This window comes from Lutra lutra, chromosome 13, assembly GCF_902655055.1.
Source record: "Lutra lutra chromosome 13, mLutLut1.2, whole genome shotgun sequence".
Lineage (NCBI taxonomy): Eukaryota > Metazoa > Chordata > Mammalia > Carnivora > Mustelidae > Lutra > Lutra lutra.
The window spans coordinates 89,480,136-89,503,081 of NC_062290.1; the positions used below are offsets into that span (position 1 = coordinate 89,480,136).

Below are 22,946 nucleotides of genomic sequence, written 5' to 3' on the forward strand. Positions count from 1 at the left end.
TGATGCCAAACTCGCGGGAATTCTTTGGGTTGGTCCCTTTATTTATTTTTTAAAATATTTTATTTATTTACTTGACAGACAGAGATCACAAGCAGAGAGAGAGGAGGAAGCAGGCTCCCCATTGAGCAGAGAGCCCGATGCGGGGCTCGATCCCGGGACCCCGGGACCACGATCCGAGCCGAAGGCAGAGGCTCCAACCCACTGAGCCACCCAGGCGCCCCTAGGTTGGTCCCTTTATGATCCCCATGTACAGATGATGGACCAGCCTCGGAGGGAACCAGTAAGTGACCTCCCCAAGGCCACAGCTCGTAAGTGGCAGGAAAACATCCAAACCCATGCCCCCCCGCCGTCCCCTCCCCCTGCTGCTCCAGAGTCTGACTTTGCTATCACTGCCCTCCACCACTCCTTGGAAGAAATGTGTGGGGGTTTTTTTGTTTTGTTTTGTTTTTTACGATTTTATTTATTTGTCAGAGGGAGAGTGAGAGAGAGTGAGCACAAGCAGGGAGAGAAGCAGGCTCCCCACTGAGCAGGGAACCTGATGCAGGACTGGATCCCAGGATCCTGGGATCATGACCTGAGCCAAAGGCAGACGCTTAACCGACTGAGCCACCCAGGCATCCCTTGGCATAAATGTTTTAAAGGTGACAATTGTTGACACTGAGTGCTCACTGCATGCGAGGTTCCCCACAATATATAGATCGATCTGTTTACCTATTGATCCATTCATCGATCTATATCTATATCTATATCAACTTACTTAATTCTCCTAACTGCCCATTTTACAGAGGAGATAACTGAGAGGAAGAGTAAAAAGAGACTTCTAAGGTCCACAGCTAGGAAGATCAAGGTCTGGATTTTAAACCAGAAGGCTGGGGCCAGACCATCATCATCGTACAGAGATCCAGGACATAACCTCTCTGTACGTGTAGGATGAGTGAATGACCAAGCTGATGGAGGAAGCCACTGTGACTAAGACCCACTCACTATACCTCTCGGCCCTGGGCCTCACTTTACCCACCTGTTCAATGGAAGAGCTTGGACAAAACAATCTGGTTCTCCAAGCTCTGGAAGGAGCCTCTACCTTTGCTGCCTCAGTTTCCTCATCTGTCATCCAAGGGAATGGGACATAGACCATTTCCTGGGCCCTTCCCAGGTCCACAGGCCCATACTGACAGTACCCTCCCTGTATTCTAGGCTCTGGGTCCAAGATTTCACCTGCAGAATCCCCCTAGTGCCCAGGAGACTGGTACTTCATTTGGCCCAACCTAGGGGGGAGAAGTTGGGGGTCAGGAAAGGGAAGGTGACCCACTGGAGGCCAGCATGAGACAGAGCTGGGCCTGGAACCTGGTCTCTGACACCAAAGCTGTTTGGGACACTCAGCAGCCCTTTTCCTGGGATGAGCCCCCACTCTTGGCTTGGTGGGCGATCCAGGAGGGTGGGGCACTCCCAGCCAGTTCCCAGAGCCAGTAGCTGCCCCACTCTGCTCGGTCCCTCAGAAAATGGTTCTCTCCACCCACCGTGTGCACTGCCCCTTCTTTCGCTGGTTTTTCTCACTGGGCACTCCTAGGGGGCAGCTTTCCAAGGGAGAAACACCGTATTAGCTCCGAGCCCTCAATACGCCCATGTTTGCACCTCTGAGGACTGCCCCGGTCGACACCACTTGGGGGACACTCAGCCTCATTTTAGGGGTTTTTCCATTGTCTCTGGGGGAAAAATGTGACTCATGCAGAACCCAGTCTGCTGGGCTGCAGGCTCCCAGGGGTGGGCACTGGGCTGGGTCTCTGTGCAAAAGCACAGAAAGAACACCCTGAAGGCCCGCTCCTGGTGGGCTTGTTGCCGTGACTCCGACACAATGGCTGTGCAGGGACAGAGCCAGGTCACCCAGCAGCTGCCTGCGGAAGGGCCCGTGGCACCGGATGGCTTTCAGTCTCAGTTCTGCCACCAGAGGCATCTTTTCCACGCTTTCCTTGAAAAACAAAAACAAGAGCAGAGACCCAAGCCTGCCTCTCTCCTACCTTGTCCATCTGTCAGTCTGGCTGTCGTCTGGCTGTCTATCCTCTCTGTATGTAAACTAGGAATTCTGGAGGGGAGAACTCTCTCCTACCAGATTGATTTTCCTTGGGGAGGGCCTGGAGCTTCCTGGAGGTGGGCTACCAGGGGTGTGTGTTGGGGTGCCGCGCAGTGTCTACACCCCAGAAGCTTGAGAATGAGCTGCTTCCTGGATGGGGGGGGGCAGGTAGAGTGGCCAAGGTGGACCTCGGCTTCTTTCCGGCAGATGAGGAAGGCATTGGGGTGCGTGGGGGAATGAGGGTGGAGTTGGGAGTTGGGCTCTCCGCTGTCAACTGTCTCAGAGTCGCCCCCCTTCACCCTTGCGGAGGAATTTGTGAATGGAAGGGGCAGTGGAGGGGGGTGTGTGTGCTGCTAATCCCTCCACCGTCGCTTCCCACCCCCCCCAACACACACACTTGTTGGGGGATTTAACCAATCCCAAACACTGAACTTTCCTACTCCTTACGATGTGGGGGGGAGGGGTGAAGGGAGGACACCCCTCCTTCCCCCTCTCCCCGCCCCCAGCCTCCCGCCGGACTCGGCGCGGGACCCCCTCCCCGCCCCCCGCAGCCGCAGGGTGGGGGCGGGCGAGGCGCGGCGCAGGGAGGAGGAGAGGCAGGGGCGAGGTCCGCTTCAAGAAGGGGCGTGTGGCCCGAGGAGCTCGAGTTTTAGCAACTTGGAGCGAGCGAGGCGGCCGAGGGGAGGGCGAAAGTTTGCTTCCCCGACGTCAGCGCCGGGCGGGCCGCTGGAGCCGGGGGGCGAGGAGGCGGCGGGCAGCGGGGCCCGAGCGCGGGGCGGCCGGGGCGCGCTCGCTCCGACCGGCGCCTGCCACCCGCGCGGGCGACGCCGGGGCCCTCGCGGGCATGGACAGCGCGGCCGCCGCCGCCTTCGCCCTGGACAAGCCGCCGCTGGGCCCGGGGCCGCCGCCGCCGCCGCCGCCGCCGCCACCGCCGCCGCCCTCCGCGCTGGGGCCCGGCGACTGCGCCCAGGCGCGCAAGAACTTCACGGTGAGCCACCTCCTGGACCTGGAGGAGGTGGCGGCGGCCGGGCGGCTGGCGGTGCGCCCCGCGGCCAGGGCCGAGGCGCGGGAGGGCGCGGCGCGGGAGCCGTCCGGGGGCAGCAGCGGCAGCGAGGCGGCGCCGCAGGACGGTGAGTGCGGGCGCCGGGCGGGGCCGCGCCGGGGTCGCCGGGGCTCCGGGGGCGTGGGAACGGAAGCGCGGGGTCCGGGGCGGCCGGTGGGGGGAGCTCGGGGTGGGGGGAGAGAGTCCCGGGGCGCGGGCGCGGCGCGGGACCCGCTGGGTGGGGGAGGCTGCTGGGCTGGCCCCGCCGCGCCGCGGGACGGTGGAGGTCGTCTGTCCGTGACCCGTGATCGCGTGGGCGGCGGGCACCAGGGCTCTCAAACCCCGGGAGGGGCCCGGCCGCCTCTTGGCCAGAGCCACCGCCGCGAGTCGTGGGAACGGCGGGGAAGTGGGCCGCCTTTGTGCCCGGGGTGGGGGCTGGGGGGACAGCCCTCGGGGCCGCGCTGCCGGATCAAGTCCCCTGGGAAGTGGGTGTGATTATTGCCCCGGCACAGCTAGGGAAACCGAGTCTTGCAAGGGCCAGAGCGTCCAAGTCACACAACTGGGTTCCGTCCGAACTCTGCCCGCCTGCCTCCCATCCCACCCCAGCTACTCCTAGGTCCTCGGATGGGTTCCTTGGCTAGGATAGGGATGCCGGGCCCCCATCTTCCAAGCCGAGGGAGCCAGCTAGACCTCTCTCCTCTGCCGAGGTTAAAGGTCATCAGGAAAGGGCTTTAAAAACAAACAACCCACCCAAGTGGCTTTTTTTTTTTTTTTCCCCAGAAAATCACACTGGATCACAGGGGCCTGAGTCCTTGGTGAGAAGGGGGAGGGGAGGAGGAGCCAGAGCAGGAGAAGATGAAGATAAAGCCGAGGTGCCAGGCCCTGGCTGGTTTCTGGGGGGTCAGAGGAGTCCCAACAGCTCACCCACACCCTGTGGAGGAGATAGGATGGCTGACACCACAGTCCCCGCCCCTAGCTCCCAGGGAGCAGCCTGGCCTCCTGGAGGACCACTTCCCACTCCTGGGGACCCCCACTTCCTGCACCAGCCTCCAGGTCTCAGACAAGAGAGCCCCTGGCTGGCCACATGCCCTGCTTTTCACATGAGAGAAGGTGCAGGGAAAGCGGAGGTGACTTCAGCCTCATCTGAAACCTGGTCCAGGAGCATGTGCGGACGTGAGGCACGCCTGACACGCAGCTGTGCCTCGGTACCCAGCTGGTGCCAGCTGCGTCCGGTGGTTACTGGCACCCTCCCAGGGGCGCCCGCTGCCCATCAGCCACAGTGGACCGGCATCTCCAGGGTGAGCATGAAGCCGGCTGACCCTCCGCCCCGGGAGCTGGAGTTTCCCTGAAGGAAAAGCAGAAGGAAGGTGTCTGGTTTGGACCAGGGTTTAGGTGGGGGACCTGCTGGTTCAGGAGGAGAGGGGCTCTGTCCCCCTGAGTTTCTTGCAGGACCTCGGATCTCCTGGGAGGAGCGGCTGGCTCAGAGCTGGCTTCCCCTAAGGGGAGAGGAGAGGGCTCTGGTGAATGCGGGGACCCCCTTGGCAGTGGGCAGAGGAGGAGGAGCAAACTGAAGGCGAAGCCAAGAACGAAGGGAGAAAAGGAAAGGAGAGAAGAGAGGAGTGCAGCAGTAACAAGGGCGGAGGGAAGGAGGCACAGGCGTTCTCTATACTCAAGTCCTAGCCTGGCCCCCAGCCGTGGGGAGAGACAGTGGAAGACATTGCTTCTCTTGGACACAGAGGAGAAGGTTTCCAAACCCAGGGTTTTTCTGGGGAGTTCGAGAACAGCTCATGCCAACTGGGGACATTAAGTGCCTGGACCAGGGTGGGGGGGTCTCTGGCAGCCCCCCAGGCAGCTTGGTGGGTACTGGGCCTCCCCAGCGGCCCCCTGGGGCCTCACCACTCTCAACTGAGCCCTGGAGGCCTGCAGGGCCTTTCCAGAGGTGGGGCTTCCACACCCCAGGGGTACTGCCAGTACTGGGAACAGAGAAGGCACTGGGTGTGGGGGCAGGTGGGACGGCACTAGAACAACATCCTCCACAGATGGGCATCTCCTTCCCCTCACCAGTGAGCGACAAAGGGCTGAAGGCTCAAGGAGGGGCTCACGGCTGCCTCCTACCTGGGAACCCCCGCCCAGAGCTGCTTGAGGAAGGGCCGTTTAGCTCAGCGCTTCCCCTGGCCCCCGGGGAGATTTTCCCCAGGTCTCTGGAAGCTGAAGCAAACAGGACAACAGGGAGAATTCTTCAGGAAGCTACACCTTCCAGTGTAAAGGATTCTCTGCGTTTGGGATGGTGATATTGGGATCTTTCCTCCTCACTCTTGGTGTTTGAACATCCTTTCTTTTATGAACTAGGGATAGTAACTGGAGATTGTTTGATTTTAAGGTCCTTACTTGGTGAAATTAAAAGGCAGTAACCCTATACTCATTCCTTAGATTGAAAGCAAATCACTAGTCCGTGAAATCCAAATGTTTTATATAGAGTCAAACATCTCCCCAAGGCCAGCCCCAAGCCACATGCCAGGGGTGCCCGCTGCCAGGCAGAGTCCCAACCCCCCGAGAGGCAGGCAGGGCAGCAGAGGCTGGGGCGCTGCGTGGCTGCTGCTGGTCTGGGAGAACCTCTCAGCTGGCCGTCTGGGTCTGGGCCTGCAGAGAGAGTACAGAAGCCAACTGCCCTGCTCTCCCTCCATAGCCTTCCCTCTCAGGCAGGTGCCCCCCGCCCACTAACACTCACCATGGATGCTGGAGTCTTGAGGTCTCCAAGTGGGGGAGAAGGAACCTTTCCTCCCCGCATCTCGGTGAGCCAGGCCTGCATCACTGGACCCCTTTCCTAAGTGGCCAACTAAACCTCGGGGTGCCAGGACTCTGGACCCCAGGCCAGCAGGCATGGGCTCTGGGCTGCGACTTCTACCCCCTAGTCCTGGGCCTGCGGGGAACACTGGCGCCTGCTGGAGATCGGGACGTGCTCAGAAGTGGGTTTTCATGTAGCTTTTGGAGCTGTTTCTGGGCCCAAAGAAAGCAACTGACATCACAAGAGATGGGGGACCCCGTATTAAAAATGAAGGGCCAGTGGAGAGACTCATGAGTTAAGAAAATTGATCTATTTTCAAATCTGCCAGGGTAGCAAGGTTCACATTTTTAATTTTTTTTTATTATTTTTTGCTCTTTTGTTTTCCCAAAGCCACCAGTAGATGTACCCTATGCTTGCCAGTGATTTTCCCAGAGCAGGCACCCCCGGAACTGGCCGGGAAGGCTGTGGCTTCACTGGTGACTCAGAGCAAACCGGGGTCTCGCGTTCCTCCCAAATCAAACGCTGAAGTCTGCGGCCGGCGCTGAGCTATGCCAAGCACGTTAGGAAAATAAACCCTCGTTTGCTGCCTTTGCGATGACTTACAACAAAAGAAACCACATTAATAACTGAGATTTTCTTTAAAGCATTCCCTCCTGTGGGCAGGGCGGAAACAGGGATGCGGACACATTGGGAAAATAAACAAAGCTCCCGGGGCTGGGCGGGAGAGCTCCCCGCTCCCCCAGCCAGGGAGCCCTCCGCCCCCAGCCTCTGGAGGGCTGGTACCTGTTTCAGAGACCTCAGGACCAAGAGAGTCAGGGCAGCCCCGTTCTCGGAAGCTGGGGGGCACAGGCTGAGCCAGGGTGACTAGAGCCCTGGGGTGGGCGGGGTGGAGATCTGGGGCTCCCTCCACAGAGACGCTCCCTCAGCCACAGCTGCTAATGGGAGCCCAGGCAGCCGAGAGTGAGCCTGGTTTGGGGTGAGGACCTGCCCCTTCCCCTTGCCAGTGATGGGCAGGAAGGGCCGGTGTCTGAGCAGAGGACCTGAAGGGACCATCTAGGGCTCAGCAGAACTTGCCTCTAAGTTCTGAAAGCACTTATTGTGGTGAAATATATCCAACGGAAGGTTTACCCCTTGTACCATTTTTTAAGCACACGTTCAGGGGCATAAAGCACATTCACATTTTTGGACAACCATCAGTAGCTTCTGTCTCCAGAACTTTCTCATCTTCCCTGGATAAAACTCTGCACCCATGAAACACCGACTCGGCATCCCCCTCCCTGCGCTTGGCAACCGCCCCTCTCCTGTCCGTCTCTGTGAATCCCACAACTCCGGGGACCTCATGGAAGGGAAGCTTGTGACATTCGTTCCTTTGCTGTCTGGCTTATGTCACCTAGCATGACATTTTCCAAGTTCCTCCACGTGGCCGCCGGTGTAAGGATCTCCTTCCTCTGGGGGGCTGAGGAATATTCCAGTGCACGTGCAAGGGTGCGTGTGTGCGTGTGTGCTCACGCCGCGTCACAACTCTCCATTCATCTGCCACTGGACACCTGGGTGTTTCCGCCTCTAGGCCGCCGACTAATGCCCGTGAACATGGGTGGGCAAATACCTCTTCCCACCCCTGCCTTCTGTTCTTCGGGGTTTGTGCCCAGAAGTGGAACGGCTCCTGGGTCATGTGGCAATTCTAGGTTTCATGTTTGGAGGAAGCGTCACACTGTTCCCCGCAGCTGGCCACTGGGTTCAGCCACCTGCCTCCCCCAGCTCGCTGTGACAGGTGGCCACGCAGCCCCTGGGCCAGTGATGGCAGGAGCCTGGGAAGCGGGCAGCCGGGACAGCACAGGCTGGTGGGGGAAAAGGACGAGAAGGGTTTCTTCCGCGAAGGGCTTTTTTCCGATCGAACCTGCTCTTCTTCCCTCTTCTCTTGCTTCCCTGCCTCCATTTCCAGGGGGCAGGGAGGGGGTAAAGCCTCCCCTTCCATGGGCGAGGAGCCCTGGCTTTTGCTGCCCACTCCCTGCGTGACCTTGAGCATGTCACATCCCTCCTCTGGGTTCAGTTCCACCTGAACAGTGGGAGGCAGGACCCAGATGTTTGAGAGGCCTCTCCTGTCCTTCATCACGGTCTGATCAGGCTGAGAAAATGCCCCAGAAACATGGAGCCTCCGGGGTCTGGGTCCTGGCGAGGGCGGCCCTTGGCACCCACCCTGAGCGGGAAGAGGAGGCTGAGAGAGAGGCTGAGGAACCAGGTCTGGAAGCTGCGAGCCCAGGGGATTCAGCTGGAGAGAACTTCGGGGTCCACCAGGGCGGCTGGCGGGAGGGTGCCTCTCCGGCTTTTTCTCGGCTTTTTCTCGGCAGGCCGGGCCCTTGCGGTAGCTCATTGTTCTCGGCTCCAGGGTGGTCATGCAGATGATCTGCGTGGAGCTTGGGGGTGTGGCACAGGAGCCTTGGACCAGCTAGCACGCCACGAGGGCCCTTCCCCATGGGCAGAAGCTCAACAGGGCTGGAGCTCTCTTCCCTCCCAGAAGACTCTGGAAAAGTAGCTTGGGAGCAGCAGTGATAACACCTGTCTGCACACCACACTCGAGGCCCAGAAAGCAACCTGAGGCTCAGTGTTGCCATCTGTGAAATGGGCACCATGGACAGGGATGTCCCTCTAGGTGTGGTGAGACCCGAGTGGGTGATGTCCACAGCTGCCCTGTGAGTCAGGCAGGACTAGTGACATGTCATCCCTATTTTTTGGAGGCCCAGAGAAGCAAAGCAACTGGCCCAAGTTCTCCCAGCTGGGAAGGGAGGGGTGGGATTTGTTTGGGGAACCAAAGGGGGCAGAGAGGCAGGAAGGGATAGGCCTGGAGGGCTGCACGGAGTCAGGCTATTACATGGCCCTGTGCCGCGTTGAGGGTTTCTAAATGGGTAAAGACAAGAAGGAGGGGGTTTGGTGGCCTGTCCTAGGCAGGAAGGTGAGGTCAGATGGGATAAGGTGAAACTTGACAGGCTCGCGTGGTGTCCAAGACCCAAAGGACGGTGGCTGACCCCGGGTGCGAGTGAATCTTGGGGGTGATTTAAGGGAGAGCCCATGGGTCCCCTGAATGCATCCTCCAAATGGCACATCAGGGTTGGAACCTGGCCAGGGGCTGCCCTGGGCTTGGAGGTTATGGGACAGGACAAGGGACAGGGGTCGTGCCAGGGACGCAGGGAGAGTGGCCATTGGCCATCACAGGCTCGTTGACTGGGCGCTCACCGTGTGCCCCCCAGGACTCCACCTACCTGCCTGAGCCCCACTGTCCTCCCAGCACAGAGTGGGTCCTTTCATCATCCCCATTCTACATGGAGGGAAATGAGCCACTGGCCGAGGTCCCATCTTCCTGAGGATTTAGGGTTCCAGCCCAGATCTGTCCTGTTCTGAAGCCCTTGTTTTCTGCTACTTCCCAAGGCCATCCCTGGAGCCCCTCGGAAGCGTGCTGGTCTCCCAGGCAGGTGTGGGCTGCACTCAGGGGGCCATGGGGCAGCCCGCCGAAGGGGTCCCATCAGCGGGCTGGCCTGGATCACAGGCCCATGGGAGGCACTGTCGGGGTCTGCTCAGCTTGGGTTTGGGAAGGTGTGAAGTGAGTGGGGGTGGGGGTCCTCTACCCCTCCTGTCTAGAAATATCTAGAATGGTCTCCTTCTGCCTATGCAGGCCCGTCTGCAGCCTCCCAGACCCAGGAGAGCAGCAGAGGGTCCCTGACTCGGGAACATCAACAGGGCGGCCCCCTTGCCCAGTCTGGCTCAGCTCACAGGCTAACTCACTCGCTCACTCCATGGCCCTTTTCTGAGGGCCGACTATGTGTCAGGCCTCGAGCTGCTGCCACCTGCGCAGACCCTCAGATCCCAGGCCCCGGTGAGGTTTCCAGGGGCTGAGAGCGACAAGCACAGGCGGAGGCGGGGGACGATGGTGAGAGTTGCCCAGAAAAGCCACTGACTCACAAACACCACCATCCCGCTGCTGCGTCCGTTCATCTGAGAGAGACCCCTGCGGCATCTCCGCGTCAAGGCTGGTCCTCAAACCTGACTTCATCTGGCTTAACACAGTCACAAGTTGTCTCTGTTTTTCTCATTCTGTGGTAGGTCATTGAAGACCTTGTCACGGGCTGGCATTTTGGGGACCACATGGTGGACTGCTTTTCCCAGACACACAGACAGAGATGCACTCCTGCACACAACCCCACACACACACTTACTCACACTTATACACACAAACCTACTCACACACACAAACCCCTCTCACTCACACATGCATACACACGAACCGACTCATACTCACACGTACAACCCCACTCGCACACACACAAACCTACCCACACACACACACTCACACAAAAACCCACTCACATATGTCCTCTCACACACACACAAACCCACTCATACACACAACATTCCCAAATGCACACACAACCCCCCCCACACACAAACCCTTTCACCGTCCCCTGCCACAGCCCAGTTCACACACTCACACACACAAACCCAGTCGCTTACACACACACACCTTCATCAACACACACTGACACGCACCTGCACACTCTCAACACCCAAACCCGCACCCACACACTCACGCCCCTTCATCAGGGCTCCAACCGGGGCCCAAAAGATCAAGTCCAGGCTCTGAGTGGGCAGGGGGCCGCAGGCAGCCGGTGAGTGGTGAGCGGCCCGTAAGGCTCGGGGATGGGCCAAAGGGTTAAGTGGCTTTTGTGAGGTGGCGAGAGTAGGAGAGCACTGGAGAGGGGGGCTTCCTGCCTAGACAGAGGGGGACGTTATCTGGCCTGCTCCCATGCTGAGCAGTGAGGGTGCTCCAGGGGCCAGGAGAGGGCCTGGGGGAGGGGGACATGCGGCAGGGGGCTCCTCACCCGGGGGCTCGCTGGTGGCAGTGGGGGCAGAGCTCACCCTGGCCAGAGGGCAGGAGTCGTGGAATCTCAGGTTCACTAAACAACCCAGATGCTCTCACTGCCCCTACGAGGCTGTGTCCCTCCCACATCTGGGAAGCTGCCTGTCCCCAGCCTGGCTCCGAGCGCCACCGTGATGACAGGCGCCGTCCACATGGGGCACTTTACAGCCGGTGATATCTTTTATTAGATCCTAAAAGACGAATTACGTTCTGGAAGACATTATTTTTGGTCCCTCTTGTGATCCATTCTGCTTTTCCGTGCATGGGAGAGGCAGCTGGGACCTTCCGGTTGGCGGGGTAGAAGGGGGCATGGGGACCAGGAGGTGGACAGGAGCTGCCTGGCAGATTGGTCTTTGGGGGACGGTCTTGGTGTGGGGCAGTGAAAGGGTGGGGGGCCGGGGCAGGGAAACTGGAAGCTTCCACAGGGGCCTTTCCATCCCAGAGCCGAGCAAGCACCTTGTAGCCTGAGAGCCGACCAGGTCAGGGGTGTTACCTTTGTGACACTGCTCCCCAGGAGGCCTTAGGTGGGGCCCCGGACACGGCCTGTCGCGGGTCTGAGGGAATTTGCACCATCTGTTCGTCAACACGTGGTCCCAGAAATCACTGCATGAGAATCACCCGGGTAGCCAGTTGAAATGCATGTCCTAGGGCCACAACCCAGCCCACAGCATGATGCTCCACAGGGCCTGGGCATCTGCATTTATAGGTTCCCCATCATCTTCCTGTGCATGAAAGGGTGAGCACCCCTGGACTGCCACAGACCCTCCAGCTGCCAGCGGTGGGGCATGGCGGGGGCGGGGGGCCCTCTGCCTCTCCTGTCACTGCCAAAGCCCCCTCCCAGCATCCTGCCTGCCCACCACTGTCCCATGGGGTCCCCGGGGCCGGGCTGTCCGCCGGCCTCAGGTACTGCCCCCTGGGTCCCCCATCCCACCTCCTGGTCCATCCTCCCTCCTTGCCGTGGGTGCAGCCGTTTCCACGCCAGAGATGGCATTATTAAAAGTGACATTTAACCAGAGCTGGAATTACCACGCGGATGACTGCAACCCGAGGAATCAAAGCGGGAGCCGCCGGCGCGCCTGGCCGGGGCCGGGGCCTCTCCTGTACCAGAGCTCGGCGCGGGCCTCCCATATAAAACCCCCGCAGAACGCCGAGGTCTTGAAAGCCAGTGCACCTCCTTTCATTAGACTAACAAATAACACGTAACAGAAAACATCTGTTAACAGCAGCCCCTAATGCTCTCAAGATGGTCCTGTGGGCGGCCGGTCCAGCCAGCGGGCAGCCAGGCCGCGCGGGGCCCCAGGTCTGGCCGCCCCCTCCCCAGGGTAGGTGCAGGGCCCTCCGGGGAGCCCGGCCCCCGTCCCGGTCTCTCCTGGGCCTCCTGCCTCTGCACTCCCCATTCCGGCCGAGACTCTCTTCTGGCTGATGACAAGGGTCAACCGAGGGTCTGTTTGCGTGGGGACCGTCCACACCGGCTGTGTGACCTGGGCGGGTTTCTTCCTCTCTCTGAGCGCCTGGGTCAGCAAGGCGGAGAGGAACCGTGCATCCTAGCAGGGCGGACGTGCAGACACAGGGCAGTGCTGGAGCCGAGTACAGGTGGACACGGGTATCTGCCGTTAGGATTCCAGTGCGGGACATGGAGGCTCGGAGAGGGTAAGCGACTCACCCCTGTTCCACGGTGTGTGGAGAAGCGAGGCTTAGAGCCTCCCAGTCCACTTTTCCACGATGCTGACAAGCACAGAGCGAAAGGCAGCTGCCTCCCTGCAGCTAAGGGTGGAAGACAAGCTTCTCTTGAGAGCACGGGCTGACCCGGCCCTCACTGAGGCCCCACGTCCCCTCATAGCCCCCCACCCCTCACCCTGTGGGCTTGGAAGCCAGAGGGGCCTCCCGATGCCACCTTTTCCCAGCTGGGGGCCTGGAGACCTGGCTTCCTCTCTGGGACCTGGAGGCGGAAGGGCTGCCTCCCACACAAGGGGCCAGCTGGCCAGAAGGACATCCCAGGAACGGGACAGAAGACAGCTTGGCACTTTGTCCCCTGTTTCTTCTCAGGGCGAATCTACAGAAAACAGGCCTTTTGCCTTCCCCTGAGAGACTGCTCAACCCCCTCCCCTCCCCCTCCAAGAGACACCTTGCCTTGGGTTCCAAGAACACTGGATGGGACCCCTTAATTTGCTCATTCATTCGGTGCACACGTGTGTTGTTTTGAGACATCGTGCTGGGAAAAACCCAGGGGACAGGCACGCTCTGGCCCCTGACCAGAGAGTGGAGCACAACGGCAGTGTCGTTCGCTTGCTGCCTGCTGTCCTGCCCAGCCTTTCCTATCTGCCTGGCTCCCCTCTTACAGATAAGGAAACTGAGCCTCAGAAAGGCCCAGTGACTTGCCCAAAGCCAGAGTCTCAGGGCAAGGCCAGCCACCCCATGCCGGGCCCCCAGATGGCCAAGGAACTACAGTGACCTCTTCCTGGAAGCGTCCTGGGCCCTGCCAGGGAGAGGCTATGCCTCTTGCCTACCCAGTTCTCATCCGGAAACTTCTGCAGTGCCCTGAGGAAGGCATGGGCTTTTCCAGGAACCCCTCGTGCAGGGCCTGCCCCCTAGCAGTCAGGCAGGAGGACCCCAGGGCAGTGTGAGGCCGGAGAGGGCCAGGGGCTGGGGGCTGGGGAGGGACCCCACCCTTTGGGACTCTCGTGTTTCCTAGGGACATTTTGTTTTAACTGGAAGGCCGGCCTCTGCCACAGACCCGGCTGCCCAGCCAGGGAACCCCGGGCAGGGAGAGTGTCAGGGCTCCAAGTGGGAAATGGCTGGAGACAAGAAGGAAAAATGCTCTGCTCTGGTTTCACTGGGAAGGAATGAAGGAAAGGCAAAGATCTAAGTGGCCGAAAGCGAGGTCACTGTTTCAGGCAACTGTTGCTGGTGCAGTGAACTCAGGGCCGGCTGGCCAGGGCTCCCAAGATGGCGACCTTTTCAAGGGGCTGATGTCGGTCTCACAAGAGGAAGGATGGGAGAGGCATCCCAGGGATGCTGCCCTCCTTCCTTCCTTCCAAAGATATTTGTTGAGCGCATGCCCCGTGTCAGGTGTATGCTGGATATCGGGGTCCCAGCTGGGATCAGGGAGGTGCAGTCCCTGCCAGGAAGGAGAGGTCCTGGCTGCTCGGAGAACAGATAATGGGGCCCCCTACTTGGTCTGGAGGATCAAGGCTTCCTGGAGGAGTGAGCCAAAAGAAGAGGTGGCGAAGAGCAGTGGGAGTGCCTTCTGCTCGTCTGTGCGTGTCCGGAGTCTCCAGAGTGCCCAGGCCCTCTCCAGGAGCTCTCTCGGTGAGCCAGTTTTCCCCCGCCGTGTGGGAAGTGAGTGGCTACCTTGGGAACCATGTCCTCAGTAAGACGCTTGTCCTCGACGTGTTCCTCAGCCTGGCTGGCCCAGAGCCTCTGGGGCTGTGCCCACTCCGACCTCACCCAGGTTCTCCGGGCTTGCCCAGGAGGAGATGGACAAGGGGCGCCGTGATGCTGGATCAGAGGCTGGAGCTCAACCCACGCAGGTGCCTGAGATCCTGGAACAGGGGCAACCTCCCTGGTTCCCTGTGCAGCTCAGTGGTGGCACTGGTTTAGAAACAAAGCTGGCCCCAGAGAGGTCCAGTGGGTCCCCCACCTTCTCGGGGGCAGGGCATGCTGCTGATAGTGCTTGGGTTAGCTGTGGGATTCTGGCCCCAAACGCACCCCTGATTTCTGACGATCTTGGGAAAGCACCTTATTTCCCTGAGCCTCAAGCTCTGCATCAGCAAAATGGGCATAGCGGTAACTCCCGGAGCTTGGGCTGTTCGGAGGAGCTGATGAAATCAGGCAGGCAAGGGCTCAGGGCTACGCCCATCTGGCCAATTTATTTTCTCTTTCACTCTCTCTGATGCTTGGGAAGAGGGGGCAGACACCCGGCTCAGGACCACTAAGCCCTCTCCCAGTTGGAAAAACTAAGGAGAGCGAAGTTTCCCAAGGCCCCACTGGAAAAGGAGCTGAGGTTAGGAACAAGAGTTTTGGGCCCCAGGAGCTAGCTAGCTCTAGTGGCCTTTGCCGGTACCTAACTCTGCTTTCCAAAGAGGGGACCATTTATCCTGCCCGTGACTGGAGTCCCCTCTCTGGAAGGATGGCATGGATCTGCTGCAGCCCCAGCCTGGCTGGGACGGACTGCTACTCCCAGGCAGAATAAGCATCTTGCTTTATTTTCCACGGCCCAAACTGTAACCATGTATAATTTCATGACAAATGCCGCCTATAAAACACAACACAACTATTTTTATAATGTGGCATTTGAGGTTAAAAATTCAAATTAGAGATTAATTGCAACTTCTAGAAGTTCTGTGGATAAGATGGCTCCGGGAGAAAGGCTGAGATATTCAGATATGCTCCCTCAGGGATTGCAGATGGGTTCTTTCCACATAGTGAGAACATGTGCGCGCTCACACTCACACGCACACGCAAGCACATGCACGCGCAAGCACACACACACACACACACACACACTCAGTGATCCCTGGGCTCCAGCAGATCCCAAGTTCAGACATGGTGTTTGCACTCATGGGAAAGCTGATCTTGATGCTGGCTCCTTTCTCTGCCTGGGACCCCAATGTCCAAGTGGCCATCAGAAGCAGGTTCCGTGTGGATCTGGGTTTGTAGGCGGGTGGCAGGGGGGGAATGCACAGAGCTTGGGGCACCAAGAAAAGAAGTGAAGGTACCAGATTTACCTCCACTGGGAGCCAGCTCTCAGCTTCTCCCTAAACCCTCTTCTCCCTCCGCCTCTCAAAAACCAGAACCAGATGGGAATCTAAGTGAATAGTGGGTCTGTGGACAGGGCAGACAGCGTGGGAGGGAGCCCCAGGCAGGGAGGAGGGAGAAAAGCTGAGAAAGCCCCATTCCAAGGAGATCAGAGGTGGGCTGTATCTCCTTTGGCCCCCAGGGGCCGGCCTGGAGGCCCCGCAGGAGAAGCTCAGGGTTCTGGAGAGCTCTGTAGCAGCTTCTTGGGCTCTGCAGCTTGTGACGAATGTCGGCTGCTTTCTGCAAACCGGTGTCCTCTGCACAGCAGATTTTCATCTCTACCTCCCCCTGCTACAGGCAGGCCTCTGAGAGGGGCCATGGTCCCCATTAGGAAGGCAGCAGTTCTGAGGAGTTCATAACCAAGGGCTGGGGCCTCGTGGCCTTGTGTGTCCAAAGGGCGCCCACGGAGAAGAGGTCCGGAGTGGGGCCAGTGAGTCAGACCCAGCCCAAGTGGTTCCCTGGGACAAAGGGTTTCCCCTTTTGGGCCTCAGTTTCTTCATCTGCAAAGGAAGGATACGGACACGTGGGTTGGGAGGATGCAGAATTGGAAGCACTTGGCCGGGGACTGGCACTCGGCCACCTGCCATGTCATCACTGCCGTTGCTAGAGCCAGCAGCTCCCTTGGGGGTAACAAGTCATCTCCCTGAGGGAGCTCCCACTTGGGTCTAAGCTCAGGGCACGCATCTCCCCCCCCCCCTCAGATCTTTACAGAAGGCCATCCACATTCCCATTTCACAGCTGAGAAGTAGAGATTCTTCTACTCAACATATTTCTTGAGCCCCATACCAATTGCAGACACGGGGCAGACACCCACCATCTGCCTTCAGGAGCTTCCAGGCAACCTGCGACAGGTGATTAGCTGATAATGACACAGACAAGTAATGAGTTACAGTGCCAATAAATTCCATCAAGTAGAGGAGCACGGGGACCCCTGGGGCTCAGAGACAGGCGTTGTCATCCCAAGGCTGCACAGCCAGCACCCGGTAGAGGTGGAGTCAGACCCTGGAGCCCTCCCATCCCAGCTCTCCCTATGATGCAACGCTCTGGCTGTCCAGAGCCCCTCCCCCCTAACAGGCTGCAAAGACCCACATCCCAAATCACCTGGGAGACGAGACCACGACAGCACATGCAGCAGGGGCAGGGCTCGAACAGAGGAGGCAGGATAACGAAGTCCAGCCCACAAGTCCCTGGAGTGCTGTACTTGGGGGAGGGGGTTCTCCTAGTGGGGGCACACTGCTCTAGTTCTACCAGGGTAAGGGCGAGGGTCCAGGTGTAAGTGAGGCTCCAGCTTTGTGCTAGTCAGTGCTGTCACCTACAACGGAGAGAAAACCGGCCCCAAGTGGCTTAAGCGGAAGTAAAATCATGATGCGCATCACTAAAAAATCCAGGGCGGGACTTCAGGCACTGCTGGATCCAGGGCTAAACCATGGAGCAGCCAGCATCTCTCTCCGGGTCCTGCTCTGCTGGGATTGGGTCCCTGCCCACCTTCGAGCCAATCACAGAGGACCTGCGTGCTGATTGGCTGAGAGCGGTTGTGTGGGTTGGGTTTCAGCCAACCCCTCTGACCTGGATAGAGGGAGGCTGCTCTCCAGGGAGATGCTGCCTGGCATCACAGAGCTTACCTTTATGAGGAAGAGTTCCCCCAAATACTACCGGGGCCTGCTTTACGTGCTTCATATGCTCCCCTAACACAGAGGGACCTTTATATGCCCTCTTTATAGATGAGGCAGTGGAGGCTCCGAGAGTTCAAGTAACTTTCCCAAGGTCACCTGCCTTGTAGGTGGAGGAACAGGTCAACCATGGCCCTCAAAGCAACCAACACCCATTCAGGTGGCCTGGGCAGCTGGCCCTGGGACCACTCTTCTGCCATCTTGTCCCCCGCCACGGGGACAGACTGCTATGTCACTGAGACCCTGCACGCCTCTCCTCCGGGGCTGAGTGTGTCTGTCTGGCCCCATGGGTCTGTCCAGCTCCCACAGAGTCTGATCGGTCTGTGTCCTGGGCTGAAGGCTGGTGGCAGGAAGCCATGGAGGTAGCTTCAGAAGGGGGAGGTCCCTGCCCTTGCAGGGGAGCTGAGCATGGGACCCCCTTCCAGTAGCAGTGCCCTCCTCCCATGACATCAAACCCTCCATGGCAAATGCACTTTCTGCACAGTGAAGAGTAACAGTGGATCTGGGTTGTTCAGCTGACATGCCGTCACTTGTGGCCAACGTGTCATTACCCGTTTGTTAATTACCCTTCCACAGTGTATTCTGGAACCCATAAAAACTGTATTCCTATATGAAGTGGTGCCTAAGGTGGGAGGTGAAGAACTGGGCTGGCTTTAAGGCAAGGTGGAAAAGTGTTCTGGCCAGAGGGAACAGCATGTGCGAAGACAGGAAGTGACAGAATGCAGCTGGTGGGAGGTTTGGGGGGGGGGGCAGGCAGGGAAAGAGAGGAGGCTCTAGAAGAAGGAGTAGGTCCTGAGACCAGGATTCAGACTGGTCTGGCCTTTTGGCTCTTCTCTGGGTCTCGCTCGGGACCAGGGAGAGGAGAGTGAGGGACTCAGGGCACAAAATATCAGGAGACGCTCATTGGCGGGGCTGTGCCAGGGGAGGGCGGACATCTGAGAGGGTGCCCCACCCTGGCTCAGCGTCTGCTCACTCAAGAAGAGGTCCCGGCTCATCAGGAGCCTCAGACTCTGTCTTCACAATCAGCAGCCCCTCCTCCCCTGCCCTCCGCTCTGCAAACACTCCAGCGTCCTGATTTTGTGAGTGGGGGGCCTTTGTGGGTCTGGTGTGGGGGGAGGGTCTCAGCAGAATGCTAATGAAATCAGAGCTGCCCAGGTGGGGGCCAGGCCCTGGCTAGGGGAGAATTAAGCAAATGCGCCCAGCCTGTTGCCAACTCTTTTCCATATTCGATTGGTGCTGGCTGAGGGACACCCACCCGCAGCGCAGCCCCCTGCAGAGGGGGTGGGGACATATGACTGTGAGGGAGCAGGTTGCTCCCTCAGTCCTGGGAGCCTGCCAGGCCTTGGACATTCAGGGACGCTTCATAGAAGGGAGGGGCAAAGATGGGCCTCGTGGCTTGGCAGGGAGCTTGGCCAGTACAGCCCTCCCCCTCTGGAGAGGTGAGGTGTACAGAGGGCCCACGCCATGCTTGTCAGCCCTAGCAACACTGTGGGTCCCCTATCTTGACTGCTTTCCAGACGTCATCCCTCGGAGCCCTCACAGCCATCCATGGATCACGTGTTATACAGACAGGGAAACTGAGGCACGGAGCAGTGACATGATTTGCCCAGGCTGCAGAACCAGCAGCCTGATTTGTGGCCTCTTTTGGTCATTGGACCCGAGTCCCTGGAATCATCATAACAACCTGGTGGAGTGGATCCTCTTATTATACCCCCTCGAGATTTGGAAGGAGACAAGTGGCATGGCCCAGGAGCTAAGGGCAGGGAGACTCTAGCTAAGATCCCAGCTGGGCAAGCTTGGGCAGGCCGCATGGAGACTCTCTGGACCTGTTTCCCCTCTTGAGAAGCAAGTTAACAACCGTATCCCCCTTGCACCGTCTCTAAGGGTGGGTGAGAGAGGGTTTTGAGGGTGGGAAGGGCCCCCCGATGTGAAGGGGGGGTTGTTTGAAGAGCCCTCCTCTACCCAGGCTCCATGGCGCAGGCGCAGAGCGTGCGCTGCCCACCTCCCGCTCTGCCTCTCCTTCTCCCTCTCCCTCTGTGCCTTCCTCCCTTCCCTCCCTGAACCCCTGCAACAGCACACGTCAACTTCATTGTTTTCTCGATGATGCACCATCTACGTCAGGATGAGGTCTAACCAAGTCTGAAGGAGAAAGGCCGGCAGGGCTCCCTGGGTCCACATTTCAGCTGCTCTGTCTACCTCCGTTCAGTCACACGGGCCCAGGGAGGCAGCTGGGAGCTCACAGCCTTGTAGGACTTGGGACAGGGGCGCAAGCATGAAAGTGAGTCCCGAGGAGGCAGAAGCAGACATATGCGCAAGGCGTTCCGGGCTTTTCACGTGGAGTCTTGCAGGATGAGTGGAAGCTTGTGTTCAGAGTTCGTGCCTCACCACCCTCGGCCGCCTGGCTTCCGACTGGGCAAACCGCTCCTTCTCATTCATAGAACGGAACAGAAAGTGCCTGGTCTGCTGAGACTCCCCAGAAGTTAAGGACAATGAGGGTCTCCCAGGAAGGAGGTGAGGTATGCATAGGGCAGGGGTGTTCCGCCTTGTTCTTTTCCGAGAGGCCCGTGGCTTAGGGCTGCTGGGCTCATGGCACCGGGAGACACTCCTGTTCTCCTTAGTACACCTCCGCCTGCTTTTCAAATCCCTCCTCTTTCAACTTTCCCGTCTTCTCTGAGCAGAAGCCTGCCCGCTCGGGTCTGAATCTTGACTCTGCCAACCAGCTAGCTGGATGACCTCGGGCAGGTCCTCATTGTCCCTGAGCCTTGGTTTCCCTGCCCGGAAAAGGGGGATCAATGAGAGTGTCGGTCTCCCAGCACGGTGCATTGGGCTCAGCGCCCTGCACATGTGCGCAGACTGATTCCAGCGTGTCTCGTTCTCCTGCCTTATGCCCGGCACTGGGATGCTCGGTTACCTGAGTTACCACCTGGGACAAGCCACTTCGCAGGTGGAGAAATGGGCTTATTTTGGCTAAGTGGCCTGTAACCACAGTACAGGGGCTCAACTAGGCCAGTTGGATGGCCCAAGACCATGCACTTGGCCTTGTCAGGGAGGGGTTCTCGACCCCCCCCGACTGCACAGTGTGAGTGCTTGATGAGTGTTCATGGCCAGGCTCCGAGCCTGAGTCAGACTCTGGAGGGCTGCGGCGGGGCGGGCGGGGGGGACTTGGCCTCTTATTTTAAAATCTCCACCCAGGGATTGTGCTGAGCAGCTACAGTGAGGACCCCAGTTCTGTCCTGCGGCCTCCATCCCTCCCACCATACCCAACCCATCCTCCCCTTCCCTCGCAACCTCTGTTTTGGGGGGATGCACCCCCTTCCCCTGATAATTGGTAGGAAATCTGAGTTTTTCTCTGAAGGACTTTTCAGCCCTCTGGGCACACCCTTGAGGGTGATGAGTCACTTTAGAAAGACCCCAGTGTTCAGCGGGTTTTTTGTTAAACACACAGGTTGCATCAAATCACTGGGAAGGGCCTGAACCCTGGCGAGCACGGAGCAGGAAGTGGGGGCTTGACAGCCCCCCCCCACAAGGGTGGCAGTTCTCGGGGGACAGACAGGGGCTCTCACCATCCATACAATATCTGGTTTCCAAACCAAAATGGCCCGTACACTGTGACGCTACCGCTGACAAAACCCTCCTCCTGCGCGTGGACAGGGATTCTCGGAAATGGGCAAAACAGATACCACCTCCCTTGGGTGCTCAGAAACCGCAGGGACGGGCCAGCATCCGCTTGTGCTGCTTCACGAGTGCCCGCCAGGAGACTGCCCGGGATTTTGGAAGCTAGTTGCCAAAGACAGATGTTCTCAAAAGTTAAATTAAATAAAGTTACAATGACACAAGCTGTCTTGAAAACAAAGGCGATATATACTGAAAACTCGCCCCTTACCAGTTTACTGCACTGATTACGATTTATAAGGCTTGGGATTTTTTGCATTTATGGTATCTGGATGGTGCAAATAGTGTCTCTCCTGGGGTGCTTCTGTGCCTGTCCTCCCAGTCTGGACTTCGTTGGCGTCATGTTATAGCTGGAAGTTGGCCGTGGTGGAAGTATTTATACCCCAGAAATTGACAAACATAAATCCAGGGTCCCTTCTCACAGAGGACCGATTGTTAAACATCTAGCAGCACACCACAGGCTGTAGTTAATTTTTTTCCTTTTTGTTTTCCCTTTTATCTATTTATTTAAAGATTTTACTTATTTATTTGACAGAGATCACAAGTAGGCAGAGAGGCAGGCAGAGAGAGAGAGGAAGGGAAGCAGGCTCCCCGCCAAGCAGGGACCCCGACGTGGGGCTCGATTCCAGGACCCTGGGATCATGACCTGAGCCAAAGGCAGAGGCTTTAACCCACTGAACCACCCAGGCGCCGCTTGTTTTCCCTTTTAAATAGACTTTATTATTATTATTTTTTGAAGAAGTTTCAGGTTTGCAGCATGATCGAGCAGGAAGTACAGAGAGTACCCATAACCCCTCCCCTCACACACAATACCCTGCACCAGATTGGTACGTTTCTTATAATTCACGAACCTAAATTGTTGCATCATTGTCACCCAGGCCATAGGGTTTGGACCAGTAGATAATGACAGACATCCCCCTTGATAGTATCGTACAGAATAGTTTCTCTGCCCTAAAAATCCTGTGTTCCACTTGCTCCTCCCTCTCCTGGCTGCCAACCCCTTTGTACTGTTTACAGACTTTTGCCTTTTCCAGAATGTCGTATAGCTGGAATCATATGACACGTGGCCTTTTCAGATTGGCTTCTTTTACTTAGTAGTGTGCACTTAAAGTTCCTTCGTGGCTTTTCATAGCTTGATAGCTCATTTTGTTTCTTTGTTTCTTCTTCCTCTTCTCCTTCTCCTCCTCCTCCTCCTCCTCCTCCTCCTCCTCCTCCTCCTCCTCCTCCTCCTCCTCCTCCTCCTCCTTCTTCTTCTTCTTCTTCTTCTTCTTTTAGGGCGAGAGCACAAGCAGGGGGAGAGGGAGAGAGAGAATGTCAAGCACACTGGCTGCTGAGTGCGGAGCCCCACTTGGGCCTCTGATCTCAGGACCCTGAGACCAAAATCTGAACCAAAATCAAGAGTCAGACACTTAACTGGCTGAGCCCTCGGGGGACCCCAAGGGCTCATTTCTTTTAACTTTGAATGCTATTCTGTTGTCTGGCTGGACCATGGTTTATCTGCTCGCATCCTGGAGGACATCCTGGTTGCTTCCCAGTTTGGGCAATTATGAGTAAAGCTGCTATAAACATCCACATGTAGCTGTTGGTGTGAACATATATTTTCAGCTCCTCTGCGTAAATACCAAGAAGCCTGACTCCGGGCTCCTATGCTCAGAATCGGGTTCATTTCATAGGGAAACTGGCGAACTCTTCCAAAGCACCTGTCTGGTTCTGCATGCTCCCCAGCCCTGAACAAGAGTTCCCGTTGCTCTGCATCCTTGCCAGCATCTGGGGTCGTCAGTGTCCTGGCTTTTGTCCATTCTAGTAAGTGTGTGCTGGTGTCTCCTTGTTCTTTTAACTTGCAATTTCTTTTTTTTTTTTTTAAGATTTTATTTATTTATTTGACAGACAGAGATCACAAGTAGGCAGAGAGGCAGACAGAGAGAGGAAGGGAAGCAGGCTCCCCGCTGAGCAGAGAGCCCCATGCGGGATCATGACCTGAGCCGAAGGCAGAGGCTTTAACC

The 22,946-nt window shown here is 57.9% G+C and overlaps 1 protein-coding gene across 1 annotated transcript in view; it reads left to right on the forward strand.

The window, feature by feature from the left end:
- Positions 1 to 2,693: 2,693 nt before the first annotated feature.
- Positions 2,694 to 22,946, forward strand: part of PRRX2 (paired related homeobox 2) — a 42,847-nt gene continuing 22,594 nt past the window's right edge. Inside the window, exon 1 of the mRNA XM_047700714.1 lies at positions 2,694 to 3,198. Within this exon, the coding sequence (XP_047556670.1) occupies positions 2,913 to 3,198 (286 nt within the window). The 5' untranslated portion in view covers positions 2,694 to 2,912. The remainder of the gene's footprint in view (positions 3,199 to 22,946) is intronic.